Source organism: Eucalyptus grandis, chromosome 8 (assembly GCF_016545825.1).
Source record: "Eucalyptus grandis isolate ANBG69807.140 chromosome 8, ASM1654582v1, whole genome shotgun sequence".
Classification (NCBI taxonomy): domain Eukaryota; kingdom Viridiplantae; phylum Streptophyta; class Magnoliopsida; order Myrtales; family Myrtaceae; genus Eucalyptus; species Eucalyptus grandis.
The window spans coordinates 65,438,942-65,462,197 of NC_052619.1; the positions used below are offsets into that span (position 1 = coordinate 65,438,942).

Sequence of the window (23,256 nt, forward strand, 5' to 3'; positions counted from 1 at the left end):
TAATTCATGCATTTTTTTCCTAATTTCTTCATTGAATAAGCTTTTTTTAATCATGCTTATTGAAAGCACACTGTAACAAGCAGAATTGTTCAATGCGACAACCAAGGTATCCCAACTATTAGTGAGAATACCAAACAATAGACATGATTGCAATTAATTTATCAAATCTTGAAATTTACCTATGTGTTCCGATATGCTGCTTTCTTCCTTATATCTCTAATTTACAAGTTTTTTTTTTAACTAGAAAAGCTTTATATTATGAAGTTCTCCTCCCACGGAGAACTTGTAATTTCTTCCATAAATCATCAACTTTCATTCCTTAAGCAATATGATAGAATATTGTTGTATTGTTGATGTTGAGTTTCTAGTATGTGGTTAGAAGAAAACATTTGTGTATCATATTATTCTTAGTAATTAGTGAAAGTTTTTTAGCACTCAATATTTTTTTCCCGCATTGGGTTTTCCACGCAAAATTTGATATTGTTGTTGTCATCTTCCATTCGAGGCTTCCAAATAGAGTAACTCAAGGTATTTAACTTAAACATTGTGCCACTATTTTCCTCCATTCAATTTAGCTACTCATGTCAGCTTTAATACTAGTGTTCAACAATCATGGGCCTCTCTCACCTCTATCATTAATTCAAAGGGTGAGATTTTTTTCACACTTAAAATTTGATAATTAGTTCCTCCCACAACCAATATGAGATAAGCGCAACAGTCAACTCATTGGCTAGTATTTGGCTTATGGAAGTGTATTACAATTAGAGTTTTTGGATAACTACAAAGATATGAAAGTTGTGCATGAACATGGATATATATATATACACACACACAATACATCCAATAAACCGGGTGTACCGGTACTTGTCCGAAAATACAAAACAAAATGGTGGGATGGATTCAAATTTCATGACCAAGGATCCGAAGCTGTGGTTAGGACATGGCTAAATAACCAGAAAAATCAAATAACCACAGTCCCATCAAATACATCTTTTCTACAAGAAAAATCCATTGCAAGTGCAGCACTGACTGCAGTCCAGAGCAAGGAGGAATACTGCAACATCCTCAAAACAATGCTCTCCGAAGCGGAAGGATCACAATGTGGATCTTCCAAATCTCAGGACGATACAGACGGATCCTCACAGTCACATCACAGTGGAAACACCAATAAAGACGACTGTTACAGGATCAACCTAGATAGAGATTAAACTTACGACATCACATGCCAACACTATTACAAGCGGTGGAAAGGCTATACACCGTAGCATGATAGACATACACTGTTCACTATTCACTATATATATATATATATATATATATATATATATATATATATATTCACTCTGCCGTCATCAAACACAACATATAAAAGGGCTAGTTTGGTAACCATTCTATTAATCTATTTTTTTTTGGTTATTTTGTTCCTAGGAACAAAAGAAAAAAAAAAGAATAGAAATCAACTTGGTAACATTAGCTAACTTTTATGGTCCCTAAAATAGAAAAGTGGCCAGGGAATATACTTGGAACATAAATAAAAAGTAAAAAAATTCATTTTTTTGCTTTCAAGAACAAAAAGAGAAATAAGGTTACTTTAGAAAAATAAGCTCAACGTAACCTAATGCTCATCTTTACACAATTGATTCAAGGTCCAATCTCCTAACCCAATCTAAGTCACCATTTTTTGGAATATAAAAAAAATAGAAAATAGATTTTGAGTAGTTTTACTATCTAGTTTAGAATTAGTTTAGTATAAAAAAATGTGAACATTTTTTTGGTGAAAATTGGATTCAAAATTGAATAAGCTTTTACATGGTATGGATTTTTCAATGTCATTTTCTTTTAGAGACAATGCTAAGTCATGAAAGATCGGCGACTCCAGCCTTTTTCCCTTAAGATTCCATAAGAGATATTCTTTAAGGTTATCTACAATTATTTTTAATAGAAAATTAGATAGCTACGTACAAGTTTTTTGCATTACCATATGTCTTTTGTTCATAGCAATCAAATAAGTTTGTGCTCCATGGATTTCTGATGTTATTTGCTTGAAAGTTTGATGAGTTTGTGCAAATAAGCACATCAACTTTGGGATCGCTTCCATTCTTAGTTGTTCTGTTATTGCTCATTCCACCAAGCAACCACTTGCTCTTCTTCTTGCAGCTAAAGAAGCTCAAAAGGTCTATGCATTTATTTATTGTAATACCCAAAGATTTGTAGTCAACTTCCTCATATTGTGAGTTATAAACCAGTGGAACTCTCTGTTACCATTTCTGGCCATCCATTTTTTATTAACTATTACGTTGGGTTTTCTGAGACCATCTTAGAATATCTTGATGAGATAAATCCTTACAAAAGTCCAATTTTATCAAGTGTACACTGAAATTTTTATAATTAAATGAAAAAAATTGGAATAGAAATTCTTAGGGTCGTACAAAACACATTTTTGGTCTTTTTCTATTATGGGGATAGATATATTTTACAGTTACCAAACATATTCTTTTGCTCGGAAACTTGTCCAAAGAGTAGAAATAGAAAAAAACTATTCTAGAACAAAAATTATTTTCAAAAATAGAAATATCATCAAACGCACCCAAAACTCCTCCATATAGGCTTAATATCTTACCAAACCAGCCAAGCATGAAGGATAACAAAGTGAAGTAGCCGTCTTCAAGATGGAGACATATATTTCATGCAATCCTAATTGAGTTCGGCTGATTCAAGTCAACCAAGTCCTACTTTCCTTTTCCATGTTACCTGTCTCAGCCCCTTTTTTTAATGCCCACGGCCAAGAAGTCCATATACTTCACTTTATCTGGCTGGGTATTATTGGACGAGCTCAACCTCGATTTTAATTTTCAATATATAAGTTGAGTCCATGATCAAAATTATTTACTATCGGTGCTGTCTTTATCACAATATTTATATAAAAGATATGGGCGAGGGCAAGCTCACCCAGCCGCGCGACGGTGAGGCTCGCCCTCGCCATGGCTGGGTGAGACTTTACCTAGCATCACTATGGCGAGGGCGAGCTTGCCTCTAAGATGGCAAGGCCTAGTGGCTAGCAAGGTCAACTTCGCTGGCCGTAAACTCCAGTGACCAGCCGCAAGAAAGAATGAAAGAAAAATTAATAAATAATTTAAAAAATAAAATATTATTAAAAATTATCACGTCAGTGTCGGCTAGATGGCCAGCGCTAGCAAACCAAAGTTGATCGGATAGACTAAATTGACACAATTGCAAAATGTTTAGAACTAAATTGGCCAAAAAGCAGTTTAGGATTGAATTGAAAATATTGCAATAGGTTTATGATTGTTTTGCTAATTTTCCCATCAATTGCATGTTATTTTTGCATGCCAATATTGGATTATATGTTGAAATGCTGAAGTTGTATGCTTCTTGAAATTGCACATCGTCATGGATTGCACACTGAAATTCGAATCAAATGTTGTTTCGATGGGATTGGATTCGTCCTCGTTAATTACTAGGGAACTATTTTCCTTCACGAGGTGAATTCCCTGATTCGATATTGGATTCATGCCCGTTTGATTGAATATTGCTACAGTTCTTGCATATAACCTCTTTAGCTACAAAAATAATAAATTTTACATCGTTCTTGAGCATATGATACAAACATCATCTCACAAATGACATGAAAACAGAAACCAAGACAAAAAAAGACATATAGACAAAATGGGGCCATTTTTATCAGCCCTAAGCAACTCAAAATCCTGTCACAGTGACAAAGAAAAACCAAGTTCTTGTAGATGACCGGCCACAAGCTATTTCGGGGAGTTCTCGAGCCATCAACTCAAATGGAGTACAAAACAAGTCTCGACCATCGCATATTTTATGGCGTCAAATGAGGTTCTGTTCTTTTCTCCTTGTAGCTTTCAGATGGGATTCTGGACTAACAGTCGAGTTCTATTCACTTTTCTATTGCTTTCTTCTGCCCGTAGTGGCTGGGGTCCCATCGAAGAGCTCGTCGATGTACGTCTCCAAGTCCTCCGGTTGATACTTCACGTACTTCTCCGATTGCCTTCCCGCTGTAAAATGGTGCGAGTGCCGGCCCAGGAACGACCGGTATGCCGGAATTACCACCGCAGATATTGAAACCCTAAGCTCCGATTGCAGCTGCTCGTCCTTCACAATCCATGCGCTCTGCGTCTTGTGAATTTCTTCGAACATCGCGTTGAAGGTCTTGAACCTCTCCTTCAACTCCGGCTTCGAGACCTTCCCATGCACGTTCAACCCCTCGTCTCGGAAGCAACCCAAGACTTTACTCCAAGTTTCCCTCTGGTAATTCTTATGGTACTGCCTTAGCTCCGATGATTTCTTGCGTCGCCAATTGTTGCCCATCAGCTCATTGATCTCGACCGAGCCTTTCACTTTCTGCAAGATGTACCGTCCATTATTCATCATGAATATGAAGCTCAGGGACACGTCCTTGTAGAGCTTGGATTTCGCTTCAAGATTCGAATCTAACAAATCCATGACTCTTGTTAACTGGATTGAGAACGGCGATGGTTCCTTCTCTGAGTTGTCCTGATTGTTCTCGCCTTGAAATTCTGTTCTGTTGTTGGAATCAGCTCGTTCGATCTTCAAGTGCTCTTTGAAAACTTGCTCTAGAGTTTCTTTGTACTCACTTGCATACTTCAGATAGTTTATAGTGTAACTTGTTAAGGGGTGAACTGCACCTCCGGGCACAGGGTTTTTACCTGCAATAAATGGACTCGATAAATAACAATTTAACTATTATCTAATTGATTCAATCTTTTGAATCTATTGAGCAATGCCAATTGGGGATTGAATGTCTGAATTTCTTACCTGCATCTGTTTTGATTGAGTTTTCTAAGTCACTGAACATGCTCACAATAGCCTCGCCAATCCGAGATCGTGCAGTATTAATCTCCGTCCTCAATTGATTTGCACTGTCTTCGTCCTTGAAATATCGATCCATGGTACATGTCATATCTCGCAGAGTCTCAAACATGTCCAAGAACTTGAACAACTTTTCAGCTGACCTCTTCGATGACATTGCTACTGCTTCAGAGAAATTCAAGATATGAATCAACATGCTTCGAGTGAGATTATAGAATAGATGAGTTGCAATTGATGGATATCCAGCGAACACAGCCTCTGCAAGCCTCAACTCTCGATAGAAATGCACCGATGCACATTCTTTGAAGGTTTGGATCCACTTGACAATCTCTCTCTCTAGAGCTTCCCATTGCATCTTTTGCACGTCGTCGATGCTAATATTCTCAAAGCCGAACTTGTTAAATAGTTCTTCGAATGAATTCCTCCTTGTGACTATATAAACTTGACAGCACTCGCTTTCATAACCACATGAGATCATCTCCTTTGCTATCTTGTTCAAACCAGACACGATATCATTTGTGTATCCAAATGAATCGCCCTCCTCAATGGATTGATCTGATTCTTCGGTGGACTCTTGTTTTGATTTGACGTTTCCTTCTTTCTCTAAATCAATAGGCCGACATTCATCTAATGACACCCTGGAATATGGAAAAGATTACCCAGTAGATTCATCAGCGTGCATTCATGCCACACCATTCAATCATAATGTTTTATGACATGTCTAAATTATTCTAAAAATCGACAAAAAACTAAAGCTAAGAGGGTAACGTAGTTGAAAGCTTCTTTACCTGAATTCATCTTCCAAAAACGACAGAGCTTCTTGTTGGATTTTCCCAATCCGATTAATCAATGAAGCAAACTTTTCTCTGCATTTAGAGGGTGCGACTACAGTTGCCAGCTTCGAGACGCGACCAACAATTTCCAAAAAAGAATTAACCTGTGGGTCTTGAGACCATTTCGCTTTCCCTTCACCCAGGTCGGTGCAATATCCCGCTACTTCGGCCTCGACAAAATCCATGAGCCTGTCGACGAATTCAGGGATTTCCGAAGGATCATTTTCATCGTTAGAGGAGGAAAGAATTGTGGCAAGCTTGTCAATGTCTTCCAAAGCCTTCTCAAGGCTATAACAAACTTCAGGATCAACAACATCAACCTTCTCTTCAGCAATCTCACTTGTATCGATCTTCTCTTGATCTTTCTTCCCCTCATCCTCATCGTTCCTCTCTCCATGACCGGTGACCCAACCTTCTTGTGGATTGGCTCCAGGAGACCTCAACGCCGGCGAAGAATCCCCATCATCTTTCAGATCATGCTTTTTGGGGGTGATCGGGTTGGATTTGTCAGAAGGGTCGCTTTCCATTGTTTGTTGTGTTGTGATGCTACCGAACGACAAATCGAATTCTCTCTTTATTTCCTTGGAAGGTCAAGAGAAAAAAGAGGCGAAGATGGAAGATTAAGTGGAAGAGAGATTTCAAAGAGATTCATCTAATGTTAGTTTGGGACTTCTATCGATTGTTTTTGGTTTACATTGTTTGAGGGTTGAAATGGTCGTTGCATGCATGGGAGGGGAGAGAGAGAGAGAGTTTGGGAACGTACGGACAGGAAAGTTACATGCAAGACAGAGGGAGAGATTGTCGTGTGTTCTTTGTTTGGAAACATGGAAAGTTTGACTGATGTGGGAAGCCAATGCTCAAGGATAAACCGTTAACATGTGTGCGGGTAGTATTGCTTGATTTTTTAAGCATTTTTAAGTGCATTCCATGGTGGAAAAAAAAGACTGAAGTTGGTGCTAAAAATGGAGTATTTCGCCTACTAATGCTCGGGTAAATTTAACCAACATCAATGGATGGACTGATAATTCTTATGCTTTCAAATAGGCAAATCACCCTTGATTCTCCATTTTTACAATATTCAATCCTAATTTTATCAGTACAAAGTTGTCTGAAATTCTTATCCAATTCAAACAAAGTAAAAATTAATTACCTAACTACAGTCATTATATGAGAAACGGAATAAAAAAGGACTAAACTTATATTGCGCTTGTTACGGCGGAATGGAATGGAAATGGAGAATGAGATATAATAAAATTAAAAGAGAATTGAATGCCAAGATGACTTCGATATTTTGTCTGGTAAGCCGTGGGAATAGATACGAGCATTCGTGTATTTGGCTGGGAGAATAAAAAAAGGTTGTGGAAACGAGAATTTTCAGCTAAATTCAATTTTTTTTATGTACTTGCATTGATATGATAGTGCAACAATAGGTATTGCTCAAACACAATTGGAACATCAATATCTCAACATTAATCACATTATTTGGCAATCGTATATATTCACTAATTCTTTATTTTTTTTTTAATTATTGTCTGTAATTGAGAAGTATCATGATGAAAATTTCTGAACACAATTTGCATTTGTTTATTATTTCTTGTTAGTCATATATTCATTAATCACAATTTGTTAAATATGATTCATAATTAATTAGAAAATGAATCTTGGCCCGAAAGACAACTCTTGGCCAAAACTTTTAGATATTGCATACTTAAGGAACTATATTGTCCACCATTAAAATTTCCGTCACAATTGTATCTTGGGTAAACAGTTGGCGCATTTTCAAGCTACACTTAAAAGTCATGGTTAAAATTATCTCCCGAACGAAAACGGGAGCTTTTTCACGCGACACTCGCATTTCCTCGGATGAAAGTTGATGTTTTTCCACCCTTTTCCAGCGAAAAAACCCTTCCAGGATGCCATCATTATATTACAAACCCGATAAGTCAGGCCAATCAGATCACATAAATCAAGCAAAACTATATAGAATCTCTCCTATGCAAGATCATAGGGACTTGACACGCCATGAATTCGCGATGGGCTCTATGAATAGACAAGAAAAAGGGTAATAATGCTTAGGCAATAGCATCAAAAGGAGGGGAAGAAAAGAGGGGTCAGGACAAACGAACGAATAAACAAGGAGAGACGAGCCAAAGGAGGATAGGAGGGAGGGCATTTAATGGCCAAGACAAGAACATTAAATACTTCTGAGACTGAGAGAGTAAAATTAATTGCTTGCCTTAATCGCTGCAATTGTCTGTTCGTCCTCTTCATACCCTTCTTATCTCTTCGAACCCACCCCCTCGCATCTCATTTAATGCCCCCATCTCTCTCCCTCTCTCTCTCTCTCTAGGTGCAGGTGTAATAATTCAAGCTATTTAAACACCGCGGTCAAAAAAGTTAAAGAGGTCATTTCATTAATGTTTTCTCGAAGCTACTTCGATCGCACAGTTAAATTTCTTCATCCTTCTGGAGTAAATAATTGCAAGTGCATCAGCTTACTTTGCATAAAGCGTGTTCAAAGTACTGTACTTTTGACCTGATTCTTGATACTTGGAATCCATCAGGAGCCATGCGTGCAGAAATGAGTGCTTCAAGAATCTTGTTTCAAGACCTTGATCCTGGAAAAAATCATGGCCGAGGACTTTTTTGTACTCGCATTCGACCTTCATTCGCAAATTCGGCGGTGTAGTTAATTGGAGTTCGAAAATGGCATATCTAAGGAGCGTTTGAAAAGGTTTAGATATGTTAGCATTCTCACCTTTGCACAGCCAAAATAAAAAAGATAATTCATAGGGTGGTAAATAGCCAGTGACCGCAGTACTCTCGGAGTCAAAAACGATCCCTTCAGAACAACGAAAAAGAAAAATGAATCCACGGGACAATCAACATCCATGAAATTACCTACCAATTACCATGGTCCAAACTAGATATCATATAGATTTTCTTTCCAGCTGTAACTTCTTGTTCAGCTCCGAACCGAGTCGAGCCGGGTCTGGCTCGAGCTCGAGCTTGTCCAACTTCGGGTTCGAGCTGGTTGGTGGAATCTCTGGCCGTGGCCCCGTTTGTGGACACAACGGATCGCCCGCTGGATTTGGTAGTTGTGTCCTCATCAATGGCACCGGCGGTGCTGCACAGACCGGAATGACCGATCGGATCTGGACCGCCGGGGCGATCTGGTGCGGGCGGAATCCGCCCGTGTAAACGGGTCGCGGGGATGATCCGGACACATTTCTGTTGTGGCCATGATGTCCGTCTCTGCTAGTACTGATCCCTTGAAGGAATGGCAATGAGGAGTTGGGTCTTGCGAGATTCGGATGATCACTTCGTTTATCGACAATTTTTGGACTTGGGTAAATACTTGACCCGATAGGTCTCTTCCCACTGTCTTGTTCCATGTCCCATCGATTCTCTCTCGGTGGAGGTAGAATCTTGGAAGCTGATCTTGGTGGGGGTGGAGGAAGCAGAGACAGGAAGTTGTTCTGCTTCTGTGAAGATGACGACAACGGTGACGATGAAAAAGGAGAAGCACCACCTTGTCCTTGTGGGATGTAATTCATTAGCAACTTCTCCACGAGCCTGTGCAATTGAAGGCTTGTGGAGGGGGAAGCAGAGTGGTTCATTGCAGTACCCCTGATCGATCCTCTTCTTGGTTGGTTCTGATCCCTTCTCCTGATCCCTTGCTTAGCCTCATCTCTGGGCCTCAAAGAACTCAGGTCTGGCACTGCAAAAGCAAGAGATGTTGATCAATCTGGTCTGGTCTTTGATGGACTCAAATATGGCAAATGAGTGAGGGAAAAGAGGGTAACTTTGCACCCTAGTGCTGTACCTGTTTTGAGTGTAGACCACGCTGCGATCGCTGCATTCTTCTCTGCTTGTTTCTTCGTTTTGGCTGATTCACCAGTGAAGCTCATCCCAGCAATCCCCACAGTGCAAGTGAACGTGGGAACATGACCAGGGCCTGATCTCACCGTCGTGTACACAGGCAGGTTCAGGCCTGCCCTGTGAGCTGTTTCCTGGAGCAGATTCTTGTAGATCCCCGTCTCGTCCTTCACAATGATCAATGACCAAGATGATTCAGAAGCTAAAACGTAAAACCCCATGCGGTTTGCTCTGTTTTGCTTAAAAGCCACATAAATATTCTCAAAATGGAAGCTTTAGCTAAAAAAGCTCAAAACAATATGCCAAAAAAACATCCCCTTCGGAGATGGGAAAACATCCAAATATCAATTTGAGGAAACTAACAAGGATTCTTGCAGTGAGAGATCTTGAAGGACCCCTTGTGGAGAGGACATTGAGGGCTACTTCTGCAGCTGCATGCTCTGCCTGCCTCAGCGTATTGCAGTAGCTTGGGCTTTCGAAGATTTCGCCATTGAAGTTCACACAAGCTTTGAACCTCGGAGCATGATCTGGTCCTTCTCTGATGCAGGCATAAGAAGGGAGGTTGAAGCAGCTTCTCTGCGCAAGTTCTTGCAGTTGGTTCTTATACATGATCTGACCACGAAGCAAACTAACCACAGTGAACCAAAACCATATAAAAGAAAAAATAACGACAATATAGAAGCAAGATCATCAGAGACACGAAAGAATCTGAACGAGAGAAGAGTGCTGAGAACATGGTACTTTCACCTGATTGCTCCCTCTTTCTTTGCATTGGCCTGTGGGTATTTTGCTCTCAGGAACAATAGGTAGTTGACTAGAACGAGAAGGACGATGAGGCTTTGCCTTTTTTCTGAAGAGAAAAAAGGAAGATGAACCCGGGAATTGGCGTGACCTCTGAGCCCTGCTTCTGTCTGTCCGAGACTCTATCAGAGCTAAATTTACTTGCTTGTCCAATTTTCTTTTTTCTTTTTTAGCAGCATTCTTTTTAATCAAGGAAATTGGGTTTAAATGACACGGTAAAACATTTTTGCTTTCCTGGTGCAACAAGGTTTTAAGCAAGTATTGATGAAAATGAAAATTTGCTTAAGATGATGCTTGAAAATTAACTTATGTGTGCTATCGAACAAAAACAATAAAGGGAAAAAAAAAAAGAAATTTGAGAATCTCAAAACTGTTTTCAGGTCATTGTTACCGTGATATTATAAGACGATGGACTCCCCCTTCAAACTCCTAAACTATAAAATTACAAGTGCCAATGTAAATGGTCATGGAATTTGACAGATACTTCAATAATCTGTGGATTATATTCGATTTGTAAAAATTTGCGACATTTGGCTCATCTATACTGGGTCAAGTCACTGAGTGCCCGCCAATATCAGCCAAGCAAAACTTGATATTTTACCAAAATTCATTCATCTGTTGCTTCCCTGACTCCAGCCAAGGATTTTTCTTTTTCTTTTTTTTTTTAATAAAAAAATTGAATTGACTGGACAGACACTCCCATGTGTTTGACTTTCAGATATTTTAAATATATATTTTGTCTGTAGTACGTAGTAGAGGTCATGTGAGGTCGAGTTAATGTTCGAGAAAGCAGGGGATTGGCTTGAGACATTGGGTCGGGCGGTGTGCTCTCTTCCACGAAAGACTTGACTTATCAGACCAAGACATAGATCATTCTTAACCTTCGCAATGTATTTGTTTTCCCCCGCAAGACATGCGCATTGAGAGGTTTGTACAATGTCTCCAGGAGGAACCGTTTCTCGCCAAAAAAAGTCGTTAAGATCTTAAGTGTCTCCATGTTTTTGAAAAAAAAATTGTCGGGTACGGGACGACGGATCGGTCTTTCGAGGGCTCAAGTTTCCAGGGGATCATGCTTGAAGCAATGCATTTAATTTGGAGCTGAAACAGAGGGTGGAGGGGAGAGAGAGAGAGAGAGAGAGTAGGGATAGGGTGGTCCAAGCCCTGCAGAACACCAGGGTCATGTCGTCATTAAAACTCTCTTTTGAAATGGGGTTTTCCGTAGGAGACCAAATTGGGATGTCGATCAATCAATGCCTCCCCCACCCCCCCTCCATCGCGTAGCGCAAATTGCTTTGACGAAACGAACGTCACAGGCGGGCTAGGGCGGGCTAAATGCCTTGGTTCACATGCGGTGTGTGTGCTGGATTTAGGTTTAGGTAAAATGTTTGTGCAGATTCCGCGCCGCTTGTCGTCTTCAAGATGCTAAGGTGATGGGACCGACTCGGAGACCTAAATTTTGTTGCAAGTTATAATATATTATCCAATGGACGATGAAACTCCCTAGGGTGATAAATCTTGGAAATGGAGAAATGGGTATTGGTACACATGAGGATTTTAACTTGTCCTTTTATATTTCGAATGCGTCTGGACATTTGTCGCTATTATTAGATGTTAGGATTTTTCGTCATTCGAAAATCTATAAATACCAGACATATCAAACAGGTGGGTTTTGCATTGAATCAAAAATCATTCGACCCAAATTGACCAAATAATCCCATTTTGACTCTTAGAACCCATACTACCAAAAACACTTTCATATTTAATAAAATATGAAAAAATTCATACACAAATAAGATTGAATGATAACAAGATACACTGAAGAGTGAGTTATATTAGCAAAGTGGGTTTAAGTAAGTTATTAACTCATTTAATACCCATATTATTTTAGATTTACCATTTTAAACTCACTTATTGAATATAATAAATACATGTAATAACTCAAATATCAGTCGGTACTCAAATATGAGTTAAGAAATGAGTTTATAACCCACTTTGACAAGTCCAATCCTTTTGAAAATCCTATTTTAACTTTTATCTTTTTCTCGAATTTTTACTTTATCTCTTTGCAAAAACGCGAGAAAAAGATTTCATCGTTTCGCGGAAAATGTTTTTTTAAAAAGTGTTTTCCAGATTTTTCCATATTCGTTTCATGGAAAATGAATTGACTTAGGAAAACATTATCCATGAGGAGAAAAAGTCTTATAGAACGGGGGAAAAATGTTTTCCATATTTCAAATAAAGAAAAATATTTTCCTCACTCACTTTCTCTTATCTCACACTCTTTACTAATCCCCACTTCTTTTTTATTTTTATTTTTAACAAATCGAATTTTTTATTTTATTTTGTGCCCCTTATTCTTCCTTAGTCGATCGTTGGCTACATGACGGTTGACAATTGGCCGAAGCCAATCTCAAGCTTGCCGATGAGCGAGAGCCTCAAGCTTGCCGATCTAGCGAGGCCAGAAGCTGGCAAGGTCGAGACTCACTAGATAAATGAGCCAAAGGCTCTCATTCACTAGCCTTGGGCCTCATTGATATGGTGAGTAGGAGTTTGGAGAGCTCAAGCTTGCCGACTAGTCCAAGGTCGCCTTTGGCCAATTGCTAGCCACAAGATGGCCGATGGTTGGTGACCGGCCCAAGGTGACTTTTAACTACCATTCATGGCCAATGACCGGCCAAGGAAAAAGAAGGGCAAAAAAAAATGTATAAATAAAATTAAAAATTTTCTTTATAGTCGGTGGTCTCCACGGGGCTAGCATCCGGCAGCGGCCATGAGCACTCGTAAGGTGTACCAAGCCAAATCCTGGATATCAAAAATAATAATAATAATAATAATAATAATAATAATAATAATTTAATTCTTAATAGATAAAAAATTTGAAAAAAAAATTAAAAAAAATAAAATAAAAAGTTATTAAAATGAGTGCATGGAGAAAATCAAATCAAATTTTCCAAATCAAATGGTGGAAAATATTTTAATTATTTTTCAAGTTTCAACTGAACACCGGAAAATATAATTATTTTTCTAAAAAATATTTTCTGAAAATGACACATTTTTTGCGAAATAAATGGAGCCTCCTTACCATTAGGCCACGTGCTTAATAAAAAAAAATAAGGCTCGAATAATATATATATTTTTTTTGGGTCAAAGGAAAGACGAATCATATATGCTTTTAAAAGCATGCATGATAATCATTTTGATTCTTTGTTTTTTTGTTTTTTATTTGTTGTAGAGGGCAGGTTTGAAATGAAAAGTTTGATTAAAATTTTTTCTATTTAAAATGGAATAAAAAATGTAAAATTTTATTTATGGAATAAAAATGAGAAATAAAAGTTTTTTTCTTTACTCACTTTCACTACTAACTAGCCGTCAATTGCCTTGGAAGGACAAATTTTGTATCGTTATTAAATGCGTATTTTTACTCAAAAACTCATATAGAGAATAAGTTAGAAATTGATTTTTGGAACAAAATAGTTATTATTTTCGCCTAATTCTCTATTCTCTCTAGGAATGTGAATCGGAAAACAAATGTCCCTTAATTTATCCTCGGTTATCGTCTATGCTGACGTTCCTTGGTTTTCTTGGCTTTTCTGATTTTGATTCTTTTTTAGTGATTTAAATAAATTTTAAATTCAAATGAAGGCAACGCGTAGAGCATCGGTTCCATGGTGTAGTGGTTAGCACTCTGGACTTTGAATCCAGCGACCTGGGTTCGAATCCCGGTGGGACCTTTTTTCTATTTCAATTTTTCACGCCTTTCTTTTTGAATTTTTGAACGCAATTATATATTCGCGTATCTCCAAAAAATATGAATAGGTAAAAATAAAAAAAGGTATTCCGTTCCCGGGAATCGAACCCAGGAGATTTCTTTTTGAATTTTTAACGCAATTATATATTCGCGTATCTCGAAAAAAATATGAATAGGTAAAAACAAGAAAAGGGATTCCGTTGCCGGGAATCGAACCCGGGTCTCCTGGGTGAAAGCCAGATATCCTAACCGCTGGACGACAACGGAATTGTTTGCCACTTTCTTCAAGAATACTATATTTAAACCAAAAATTTTATACTGAGAAGATCACATCCATTCGGATCATTGTTGTCCGAACTGAAGACTCTGAAACCCAAGAGGATCTTGCTCGTGCCCTGACTGTGTAGGCTCTTGTATTCCAGGTCCATAATCAGGATGTGATAGTCTGTGAGCGTTTTCATACCGCGGAAGCATGTCGAACTTTAGTACCGCAAATTTAAAACGAGGGAGAAAAGGGGTGTTAAAACTAATAGCACAGAACATCGGCATCTTTGTTAGTTTGCTCGTGTTCTCAGAGCTCATGCCTACCGGATTCCGATCATACCAAACTTCTATACTCGTTCCAGCATTTCTTCTATTATTCTAATTGCAGCATTGTGAAAAAGCAGCAGCAAAAAACCCAGGTATTGAGACAGTAGACTCGTAATTTTGAGATGAAGTTCGGTCGAAAGGCTCATGGCTACCGAGTTTGTGAGGACAGATCTGTCCGTGTTCTTGGTCAGCACGATTCAAACCCGAGGTCAAAAATATACATGGCAAGACGAAAAGGGGGAAGAAAACGTCGCTCCCGACTTCCTGACATTGAATGAAATTGTCACTCAAGATGCGAAGAGTTGCTAGCATCTATGTTGCAACGTCTCGCTGCCAATGCCTAACCATCTAGGCTTTATAAATCAAAAACCAGTATTTCCGAAAATCTCTGTGCTCAACGTTAAGAAGGGGACCAACATAGAGCGACTTGTTCCAGCCGTCACCTACTCAGGACATTGGTGGTGCTTAGTGAAATCTGCCGTCTCTTATCTCTCCAGCTCTCACCCCACATTTTGGCCTCTGCAATGGCTTGCTCGCGCTCCAGCTCCTTGTCTAGCATTGTCGTCGTTTCATTTGGAGATTTGTCCTTGCCCGCATACTTTGTGCTGACCCTGGTTGATGTATGGGGATGATACTTTTGGGATGCCAAGTAATCAAGAGCGAGCACGACTTCTTCGATGGGGGGACGCTTGTTCGGCTCTTCTCGAATGCACATTGCCGCCATGTCAAGAACCCTCCTTAGAACGGATTCTGGAAATTGACCTTCAAGCATCGGATCTGCCAATTGTATGCAGTTCTTGCGGTCTTTCATAATTGGACGCGTCTGCAGGCACAAAAAATATGGATTTCATCAGATACAAAACTTGATCAAGAAACAAGCTATAGGACTATTTGTAGGAACAGACGGGAATCAGGCATTGCACCGAACATATAGGATTATGAAAATCTTTTTACCCATTCAACAATGTATCTAGCATGACCATCAACATATTCCAGAGCTCTACTCCCGGTAATAATCTCAAGCAAGACCACCCCAAAGCTGTAGATGTCGGACTTCTTCGTCAACTTCCCACTCAGTCCATACTCGGGGGCACAATAGCCCTGGGTTCCTAAAACCCTAGTCGAGACATGTGTTTTATCTCCAGTCGGACCAAACTTGGCAAGACCGAAATCAGAAAGCTTTGCTTGGTATTTTTCATCCAACAATATATTGGATGTTTTCATGTCCCTATGGATAACAGGCGGATCTGCTTCATTGTGCAGATAGTTCAATCCCCTCGCCGCACCGGCAGCTATCATCATCCTCGTGTTCCAATCAAGCGGCTCCCTATCAGGAGGAAGATCTGCATGACACTGATCATTACACGTTATAATCATATAATTTCGTAGAGACCATTAGATAGTCGAATTATCATCTGCGGCATTATTGCGGCATTATTGTTAATGAGATCAGTTTGAAATGTCCAAGAAAGTGAGACTCTGCTTATCATTAAAGAAAGTCGAGGTTTTTGAAGTCCAGCATGATCGAGTAATTAAGAACATGACATTTAGAATCGCAGCAAAGGAGAAATGTCTTTTGCAGCACTTGGACAGTGTTGAAGATCCTCGTTTAGCAGTGAGAAACAACAAATCACAAAATAACAGAGTAACCATCCAGCCCTTATCGTTGAGCCCCCTAAGAACCAGAATTAGGTCCAATTTTTTCAAACGGGAATCTAGCCTTATCTCCTTTCATGTTTCTGATTATTCAAAGGATGTTGCTAGTTGGTGTATCCTCTCTTAATTTTTCTTTTCCTTGGGTACACCGAGAGCACTATAGTTGCTATGACAATATGAGAGGATTACCCATTACTCCATAGTCCTGTTAATTGGAAACAAACTAGATTAGATATCTTACCGTGCAAGAGATCATCCAAGGATTTCAAGTGCAAGTACTCGTACACAAGCAGACGCTGATCGCCTTCAGCGCAGTAACCGATCAAATTGACTAGATTAGGATGACGCAGAAGAGAGAGCATCAAAACCTCCACCAGAAACTCATGGTCTCCCTGGTGACCAGCTTGGTTCAGCTGTTTAACGGCTACTACCTGCTCGAATACTGAGCCAAGTCATCATCGAAACAAAAACAGCAATCCAATGCAAAGACATGACACATATGACAATTGAAGGATGACAATACTTAAACAAAACCTAACTCAGACTGAAAAAATGTTGGTACGGCTCGGGATAATCAGCCTTGCCTTCTTATGTCACTCATAGAAGAAGAGGGTGTCCGGCTTTTCAGCCAGTAAACATTACCTGACCTGTCTTTTGTAATTTCCCTTTGTAAACTACACCAAATCCACCTTGCCCGAGGAATTCATCCTTAAAATCTTTCGTCGCTGTTGCAAGCTCCCGGTAGCTGAATACTCGAGCCTCATGGGTGACGTCACACCCTTCTCCTGAAACCGACGGTTCCAGTCTCGATTCTATGCATTTGTCACCAGTAACGATCGGTCAGCAGTGCTTTGTCTAATATAAGATATTATAGCGCACCAATATAAACAATTTTTTTGTCAGCAGCACATATTTCTAGATGGAAGCGAAACATATGCTCTTACACGGTGATCCAATCTAAATAAACCATGGCATTAGTGCATGTTGGAGTTTCAGGAGATCCACAATTCCGAACAACTACGACTGTGCTTCACTCTTTTCAGTTTCCAGCATAAAGCTGGCAAGTTAGGAATGCCAGTTCGAATTTCATAAATGAGGGATGGGCACTAGGAAAATTTAATCACCCTTTCCGCCTTTCAGGCTTGCAAGGCTCTAACTATATAATCAGATGAAGGGAAAGCTGTTGCAAGTCTAAACATCTCTGAGAGTACTAGCTTAAGTTAATCAAAATATATGCAGATGAACGTATGATTAAAAAACTGAAATGTCAATTTCACAGGCCAGTGTTGCCTCAAAAATCATAAACTACATGAACTAAGGTCGTCGTGATCAACTAACCAAGAAAGAAAAAGGATGATCGATCAACTCATTACCCACTCGGAACATGTCATACCCATATGGTCAGAAAAGGGACGAAATCTTTTTCCTAAAGGGCATCATTTCTTGGCATACTAAGAAACCAATGAAAACCTGAATTTTTAACAGACTAATACACCAATTATCATTTGTCAAAAACATAAACACAGTCTTCAAACACGACGCAATTTCAGAGCAAAAGTAGATAGAAACCTTGAAACGTATCGGCAGGAGCATTTCCCGAAAGCTTGGATTGCTTGCTGAAATCTCTGTCCTCCTCGCGTTTCAGCTTCTTCCCTTTCTTTGACCCGAAACAAGGACAAAAATCCAATTTTGGCCACATCGATCAAGATAAACCCAGAAACGAGAGAGCGGGGTGGAAAAAAAAGTAGGGGAGAGCTCTTGAAACGACAGGCTCCAAATCCATCACAACCCCATGGATTCGCTCGCCACGAGTTCTGGGCACGTAGAAAGATGGGAAAACTTTCCGGCCGCTTCAGATGGGATCGAGGGGATAAATCCCGAAACCAACAACCACCCTTTTACGTATAAGTCGATCCCAAATACAGGAAAAACGCTTCAACGCAAGGACATTCGCCGAAGCTCCCGCCTTTACGACGATGCAGCATCGATGGACGACGCTTCCGCCAATCGTCACGAAGTTAACGTGGTCCTCATGAGAATCGGTTGACGACGGGGACGAGGGAAAGTGGGAATGATTTTCGCGGGGAAGACTGTGTTTTTTATGTGGAGAAATACAGAATGTGGTCAGGGAATTCGGAGGAGTCGATGATCTCGTTCTGGTTTGGCTGATCTCCTGCCGCTTCGGCTGGATTTCTTTCCTTTCCCAGGACTATCTTCTCGCGAACCTCAAACTTGCATGCCGTGTTTCATATTTGCAATGAGCTCGTACGTTACTCTTGGCCCAAAAGGGCAAAAAATAAAACAGTAATTAAAAAATATTAAACGAAAATGACCAAATGGATGAATACTATGAAAATGGCTCGAGTTTATCCTAATGCCATGTTTGGTCATTTGGATTTTTTGCCAAATAAGACTTGATATGATGTTAAGTTCATGGATTTTGCTGTATTTTATCAATTGTTTCCTGAATTGTGGTAATAAGAACAAATATTTTTACATTCTATCATTTCCATTATCTACTATAAATGGCATGTCAATGTAAATGATCTAAAAATTGCATAAACAGATATGGTAAGAATCTCTTACCATACTCTTGCTTATTTAATTCTTATTTGTTTTTTATTATTATTATTTTCCCTCTTTTTAAATTCTTTTTTTTATTTCTTTTGTCACATTCCATCATTATCTAATAAATATTTATTATATAGTAAAATATACTAATATACCTAAAATACCTATTCCTAAAATATGTAATAAATATAAACACTATATATATATCTATATATATGAATTTATATTATGTGATGGAAAGAAATTTGAATATATAATAAAATAAGAACACAAAAATAAGAAATTGTTATTAATTTTTTTATTTTGATTTTTTATATTAGATTTCAAATATGATTTATATTCAAATATTATTATAATTACATTAATTTAAGAAGTTTATTATTTGAGAAAATTAACTTTTATATTATAAATCCTATCCACATTTATCTCATCTTTTTTATAAGATAATTTTATCCTATCATATCCTTCTTATAGTTATATGACATTTATCCTATCTTAGGTAGGCACCAAACGTAATAGCTATTTTGAATTTTATTTTGACTACTAAACATAACAATAGATTTTACATAAATTTGGAGATTCATGTGCGGTTTAAGATTTCATGAGATCTGACGTTAGTAAGGTTTGGGATGTGCTTGAGATTTGTCTAACGGTTCATCCAAGGATCCAGCTCAATAAAGTAATTTTATAAATCATCCTAACTCATTTAAAACACATGATCTTATTTATCTAAGTTTGCAAATCCTAATATACGCTACCAATAACTTTAAAAGTTTTCTACAATGACTACATCAAACTTGAGTTTATTGTTTTGATTTCAGGATGATTAGGTGTTCAATCTTTATGATCATTTGATCTTATATATTGCAAGCTAGGGGTGAGCAGCGGTTTAGGGTTGACCCTGGACCGACCCTGGACCGGCCCAACCTTGCCGGTCCTGGTTCGGTTCCCAAGAGGACTGGGTCGGTCCTTGGTCCTGAAATTCCAAGACCAACACTGTGCAGGTTGGTCCTCGGTCCTGAGAGTTTTGGGTCGATCCAACCCTGGACCAACCATGTATATTATATTATATTATATTATTTATAATTCTTTTATATATTCAAACCTAAGTAAAATTTATGTTATATTATATTATATATAATTCTTTTATATATTCAAAGCTAAGTAAAATGATGTTAAAGTTGTTGACTCCTCATGCTCACAGTCATAGACAGACGGCATCCAATTCCAAAAGGCGTGAAGTTTATGCCGTAAAGGTCTTCACGGCCTCCTCCTCCACAATCTAGACTCCAAAGTACATTCTTCACCGTGAGGACCAAGGACTCCTCATAGTCATGGACTCGCGACGTCCAAAATGGCGCGAAGTTTATGCCGTAAATCTCCTCACGGCTTTCTTCCCTAAAGTACGTTCTCTTCCATTTTGTCTTCTTTGTTCTTCAATTTGCCAAAATCAAAAGTAGCAACATCCCGCTCGCCTCTGGTTGCCTGCGCCGCTCACCTTTGACCGTGCGCGTTGCTCGTGCCGCTCGCCACTCACCACTCGCCCTTTGTTGTTGTCGCTGGCCTTGCTAAACGCTCGCCACTCACCACTCGCCGCTAGTCTTGCTCAATGCTCGCCGCTTGCCACTGGCCTCACTAAACGCTTGCCGCTTGCCAGTTGACGCTCACCCCACTCAACACTTGACGCTTGCGCTCGCCACTCGCGCCGGTCGCCTCACTTATCACCGAGTAAATCAAAAGGAAAAAAGAAGAAGCCCTAATTAGAAACCCTAATGCTCAGCTTGCCCTTGCTTTCCAAACACAACTTGACTAGTGATATCTACTTTGTGCTTCATTTGAGATCTTGTATTGGTATTTATAGTTTAGTTGCACAATGCCGCATTGTCGATGGATGTGTAATTTGAATTTGTAGGTTTACTTTTTTAGGGAATATAAAAAACAAGACAAAATAAATTATCGATCGGTCCCAGGTTGACCCTGGAACCGGACTTAACCCATTGGGTCGGTCCTGTCCTTGGTTCCAGGCTCAGTAGGGTCGGTCCTCGGTCCTAAAAATTGAGGACCGACACTGTACGGGTTGGTCCTAGGGTTAGGGGGTGGCTCGGACCAACCCGGACCATGCTCACCCCTATTGCAAGCTATATTTTGCGAGTTTTAGAAGTTTGAGCTGCTTCTATTAGAATTTAGTTTATGATCATTTGCGGATTAAAAGGACTCCAGTTTAAAACATGAAGTTATCTATCTAAGTTTGCAAATCCTAAAATATATCAGCATCCGCCGTGCCACGTAAGATACCCATTGCCTTTGTAAATGATTTTCGATCAAGATTGGCTGCAGGGATTATATTGACAAATTGCCCAAAGGTTGAAGAATAAATTGTTCGAATTAAAAATTTTAAGATTAAATTGGCAACTATACATTAAATTTAGAACTTTTTGCAAAATTTTTCAATTTAATATTTTCAAAAAAATTTCCTCAGGAAAAGTTTATGCAATTGAAATTCTTGATCTTATTCTATAGCTCCTATATTTTTTGCCCTCAAATATGCACAAACACAAAGAAATTAGGATGTACCGATAACTTTTTTAACATAGAAGATAAGATCCGTCGACGTAAGGGTACATATAGGGTGTTATTTGGTGAACGACCAAATAAATGGATCCGAGTATATATTATCCGAACGAGTGCTCACTCTACGAGGAATAGAACAAGATCAAGCATAACATAGTAATGGTTTTTTTTTTTTTTGGGAGATTTGGATTAGTAATTGCCTCATGACAACCACGAGGGGGTTGCAATCCCCTTCGCCACAGGATCGGGGTCCCCAACACGGTGGTCACCTGAAAGCAAGGTTCGAAAGCCAAAATTTGTTGCCGAGAGAGAGAGAGACGACCGCGATTAACCACGCTTTGCCACTTGGGAACCATCACCACTTCGTGGTGGTTGTATGATTATTGTAAGGTAGTTGTTGGGGAAAATCGTCCAAAAAAACATAAACTTATTTTATTTTTGTCAATTTAATCATTAACCTTTTAATTTTACTAATTAAATCCCAAACAATTTCACTTTTTGGTAATTGAGTTCATCTGGCCATTTTTGGCTAGAAATCGATGACCTGGATGGTGACGATGCCACATAAGAAGATTGGTGTTGATGTGGATAATTTTTAATAATATTTCAATATTTTTTTTGTTTGCTTTTTTTCTTTCTTCTTCTTCTTTTTTCCGATGGCCAGCCATCGGCCATAGTTGGGCCGGTTGGCCTCTCCCAAGCTAAGGCAGCCTCCTCGAGCAAAGGCGATGTTGGGTGAGGGTTGGCCTTGCCAGATTTGGCCTAGGCAAGGCCAACCCCAAATAAGGGGCTCAACCCCTGCAAGTGCTCCACTCATCCAAGCTCGCTAGCTGGGCCTCCCTTGTGGCAGGTGAGGCCAACTTGCTATGGTTGGTGGCCAAAAGGAGTGAGAAAGGGAAAAAAAAATAAGGAAATAAAAGAAGAAATTGGAAAATTTTTAAAAATATTATAAAAAAATTATCCGTGTTAGCATTAATCATGCCATATAGTATAATTCTCATTAGCGAATTCGGCCAAAATTAGTCGGATGGACTCAATTGATAAATTTTGAAAATATTTGACAAAATTGAAAGGTTTAGGATTAAATTTGCAAAAATATAATAGGTTTATGATGTTTTGTACTATTTTGTCAACGCACATGAGAGAAAGAGCATGCAATCATATCCACCAAAGATAGCCTTAAGAGCGAAGCTCCTTGGTAAGATGGCAGCAGATTGGGTTTAACTTGTGATAAGACTTCATGCTAGCTATTAATATCATTATCTGCACTCGAATTTAGTACAAGACTTACATAGGAAGTTGCCCAACATGTTCGGGAGTCGATTTTGAATATCCCAAAGATTGCTCATTGAGATTCTATGATAGGAAGAAAATTTTATTATGGTAGGACACTAAAAATGAAGAAATCTAAATAAGAATTAGTCTTATCTAGGAAGAATACCAGGATATAAATTAGAAGAATCAATAAATCAAGAAAGTTTTTAATTGGGAAGTGATTATCAATTAAGTAGGATTCTTAATTGGGTGAAGGTCTACCACTATTAATAGAAGCATTGGATGGAGATTTAATGAGTATTAGAAAATACTCCAGAGATCACAAGAGTTTTTAATAACATGAGTAAATACAAGAGTTCTTGAGAATTTTTTAAAAGAAGATGTGTTTTGCGATAGTTGTGAGAATTTATTGTGAGAAAAATACCATTGGCATGTTAATTGTATCCTTTGATTATA

At 38.8% G+C, this 23,256-nt stretch overlaps 3 protein-coding genes and 2 non-coding genes across 5 annotated transcripts; 1 reads left to right on the top strand and 4 right to left on the bottom strand.

The window, feature by feature from the left end:
• Positions 1–3,930: 3,930 nt before the first annotated feature.
• LOC104417319 (exocyst complex component EXO70B1) lies at positions 3,931–6,235 on the bottom strand. The gene is made up of 3 exons (XM_010028618.2): positions 5,664–6,235; positions 4,822–5,513; positions 3,931–4,712 (listed from the first exon to the last, which is right to left on the bottom strand). Exons 1-3 carry the CDS (start codon positions 6,233–6,235, stop codon positions 3,931–3,933), a joined length of 2,046 nt encoding a protein of 681 aa, XP_010026920.2.
• Positions 6,236–8,482: 2,247 nt separating this feature from the next.
• LOC104414719 (double-stranded RNA-binding protein 3) lies at positions 8,483–10,508 on the bottom strand. The gene is made up of 4 exons (XM_010025881.3): positions 10,335–10,508; positions 9,951–10,199; positions 9,535–9,754; positions 8,483–9,429 (listed from the first exon to the last, which is right to left on the bottom strand). Exons 2-4 carry the CDS (start codon positions 10,194–10,196, stop codon positions 8,639–8,641), a joined length of 1,257 nt encoding a protein of 418 aa, XP_010024183.2. The 5' UTR covers positions 10,197–10,199; positions 10,335–10,508; the 3' UTR covers positions 8,483–8,638.
• A 3,539-nt stretch (positions 10,509–14,047) lies between these two features.
• Positions 14,048–14,119, top strand: TRNAQ-UUG. The gene has a single exon. It is a non-coding gene; the product is annotated as a tRNA-Gln (tRNA).
• Positions 14,120–14,331: 212 nt separating this feature from the next.
• TRNAE-UUC lies at positions 14,332–14,403 on the bottom strand. The gene has a single exon. It is a non-coding gene; the product is annotated as a tRNA-Glu (tRNA).
• A 582-nt stretch (positions 14,404–14,985) lies between these two features.
• LOC104417320 (serine/threonine-protein kinase PBS1) lies at positions 14,986–16,760 on the bottom strand. Its single transcript, XM_010028619.2, has 3 exons — positions 16,625–16,760; positions 15,682–16,070; positions 14,986–15,550 (listed from the first exon to the last, which is right to left on the bottom strand). Exons 1-3 carry the CDS (start codon positions 16,743–16,745, stop codon positions 15,167–15,169), a joined length of 894 nt encoding a protein of 297 aa, XP_010026921.2. The 5' UTR covers positions 16,746–16,760; the 3' UTR covers positions 14,986–15,166.
• Between the last annotated feature and the right edge of the window lie 6,496 nt (positions 16,761–23,256).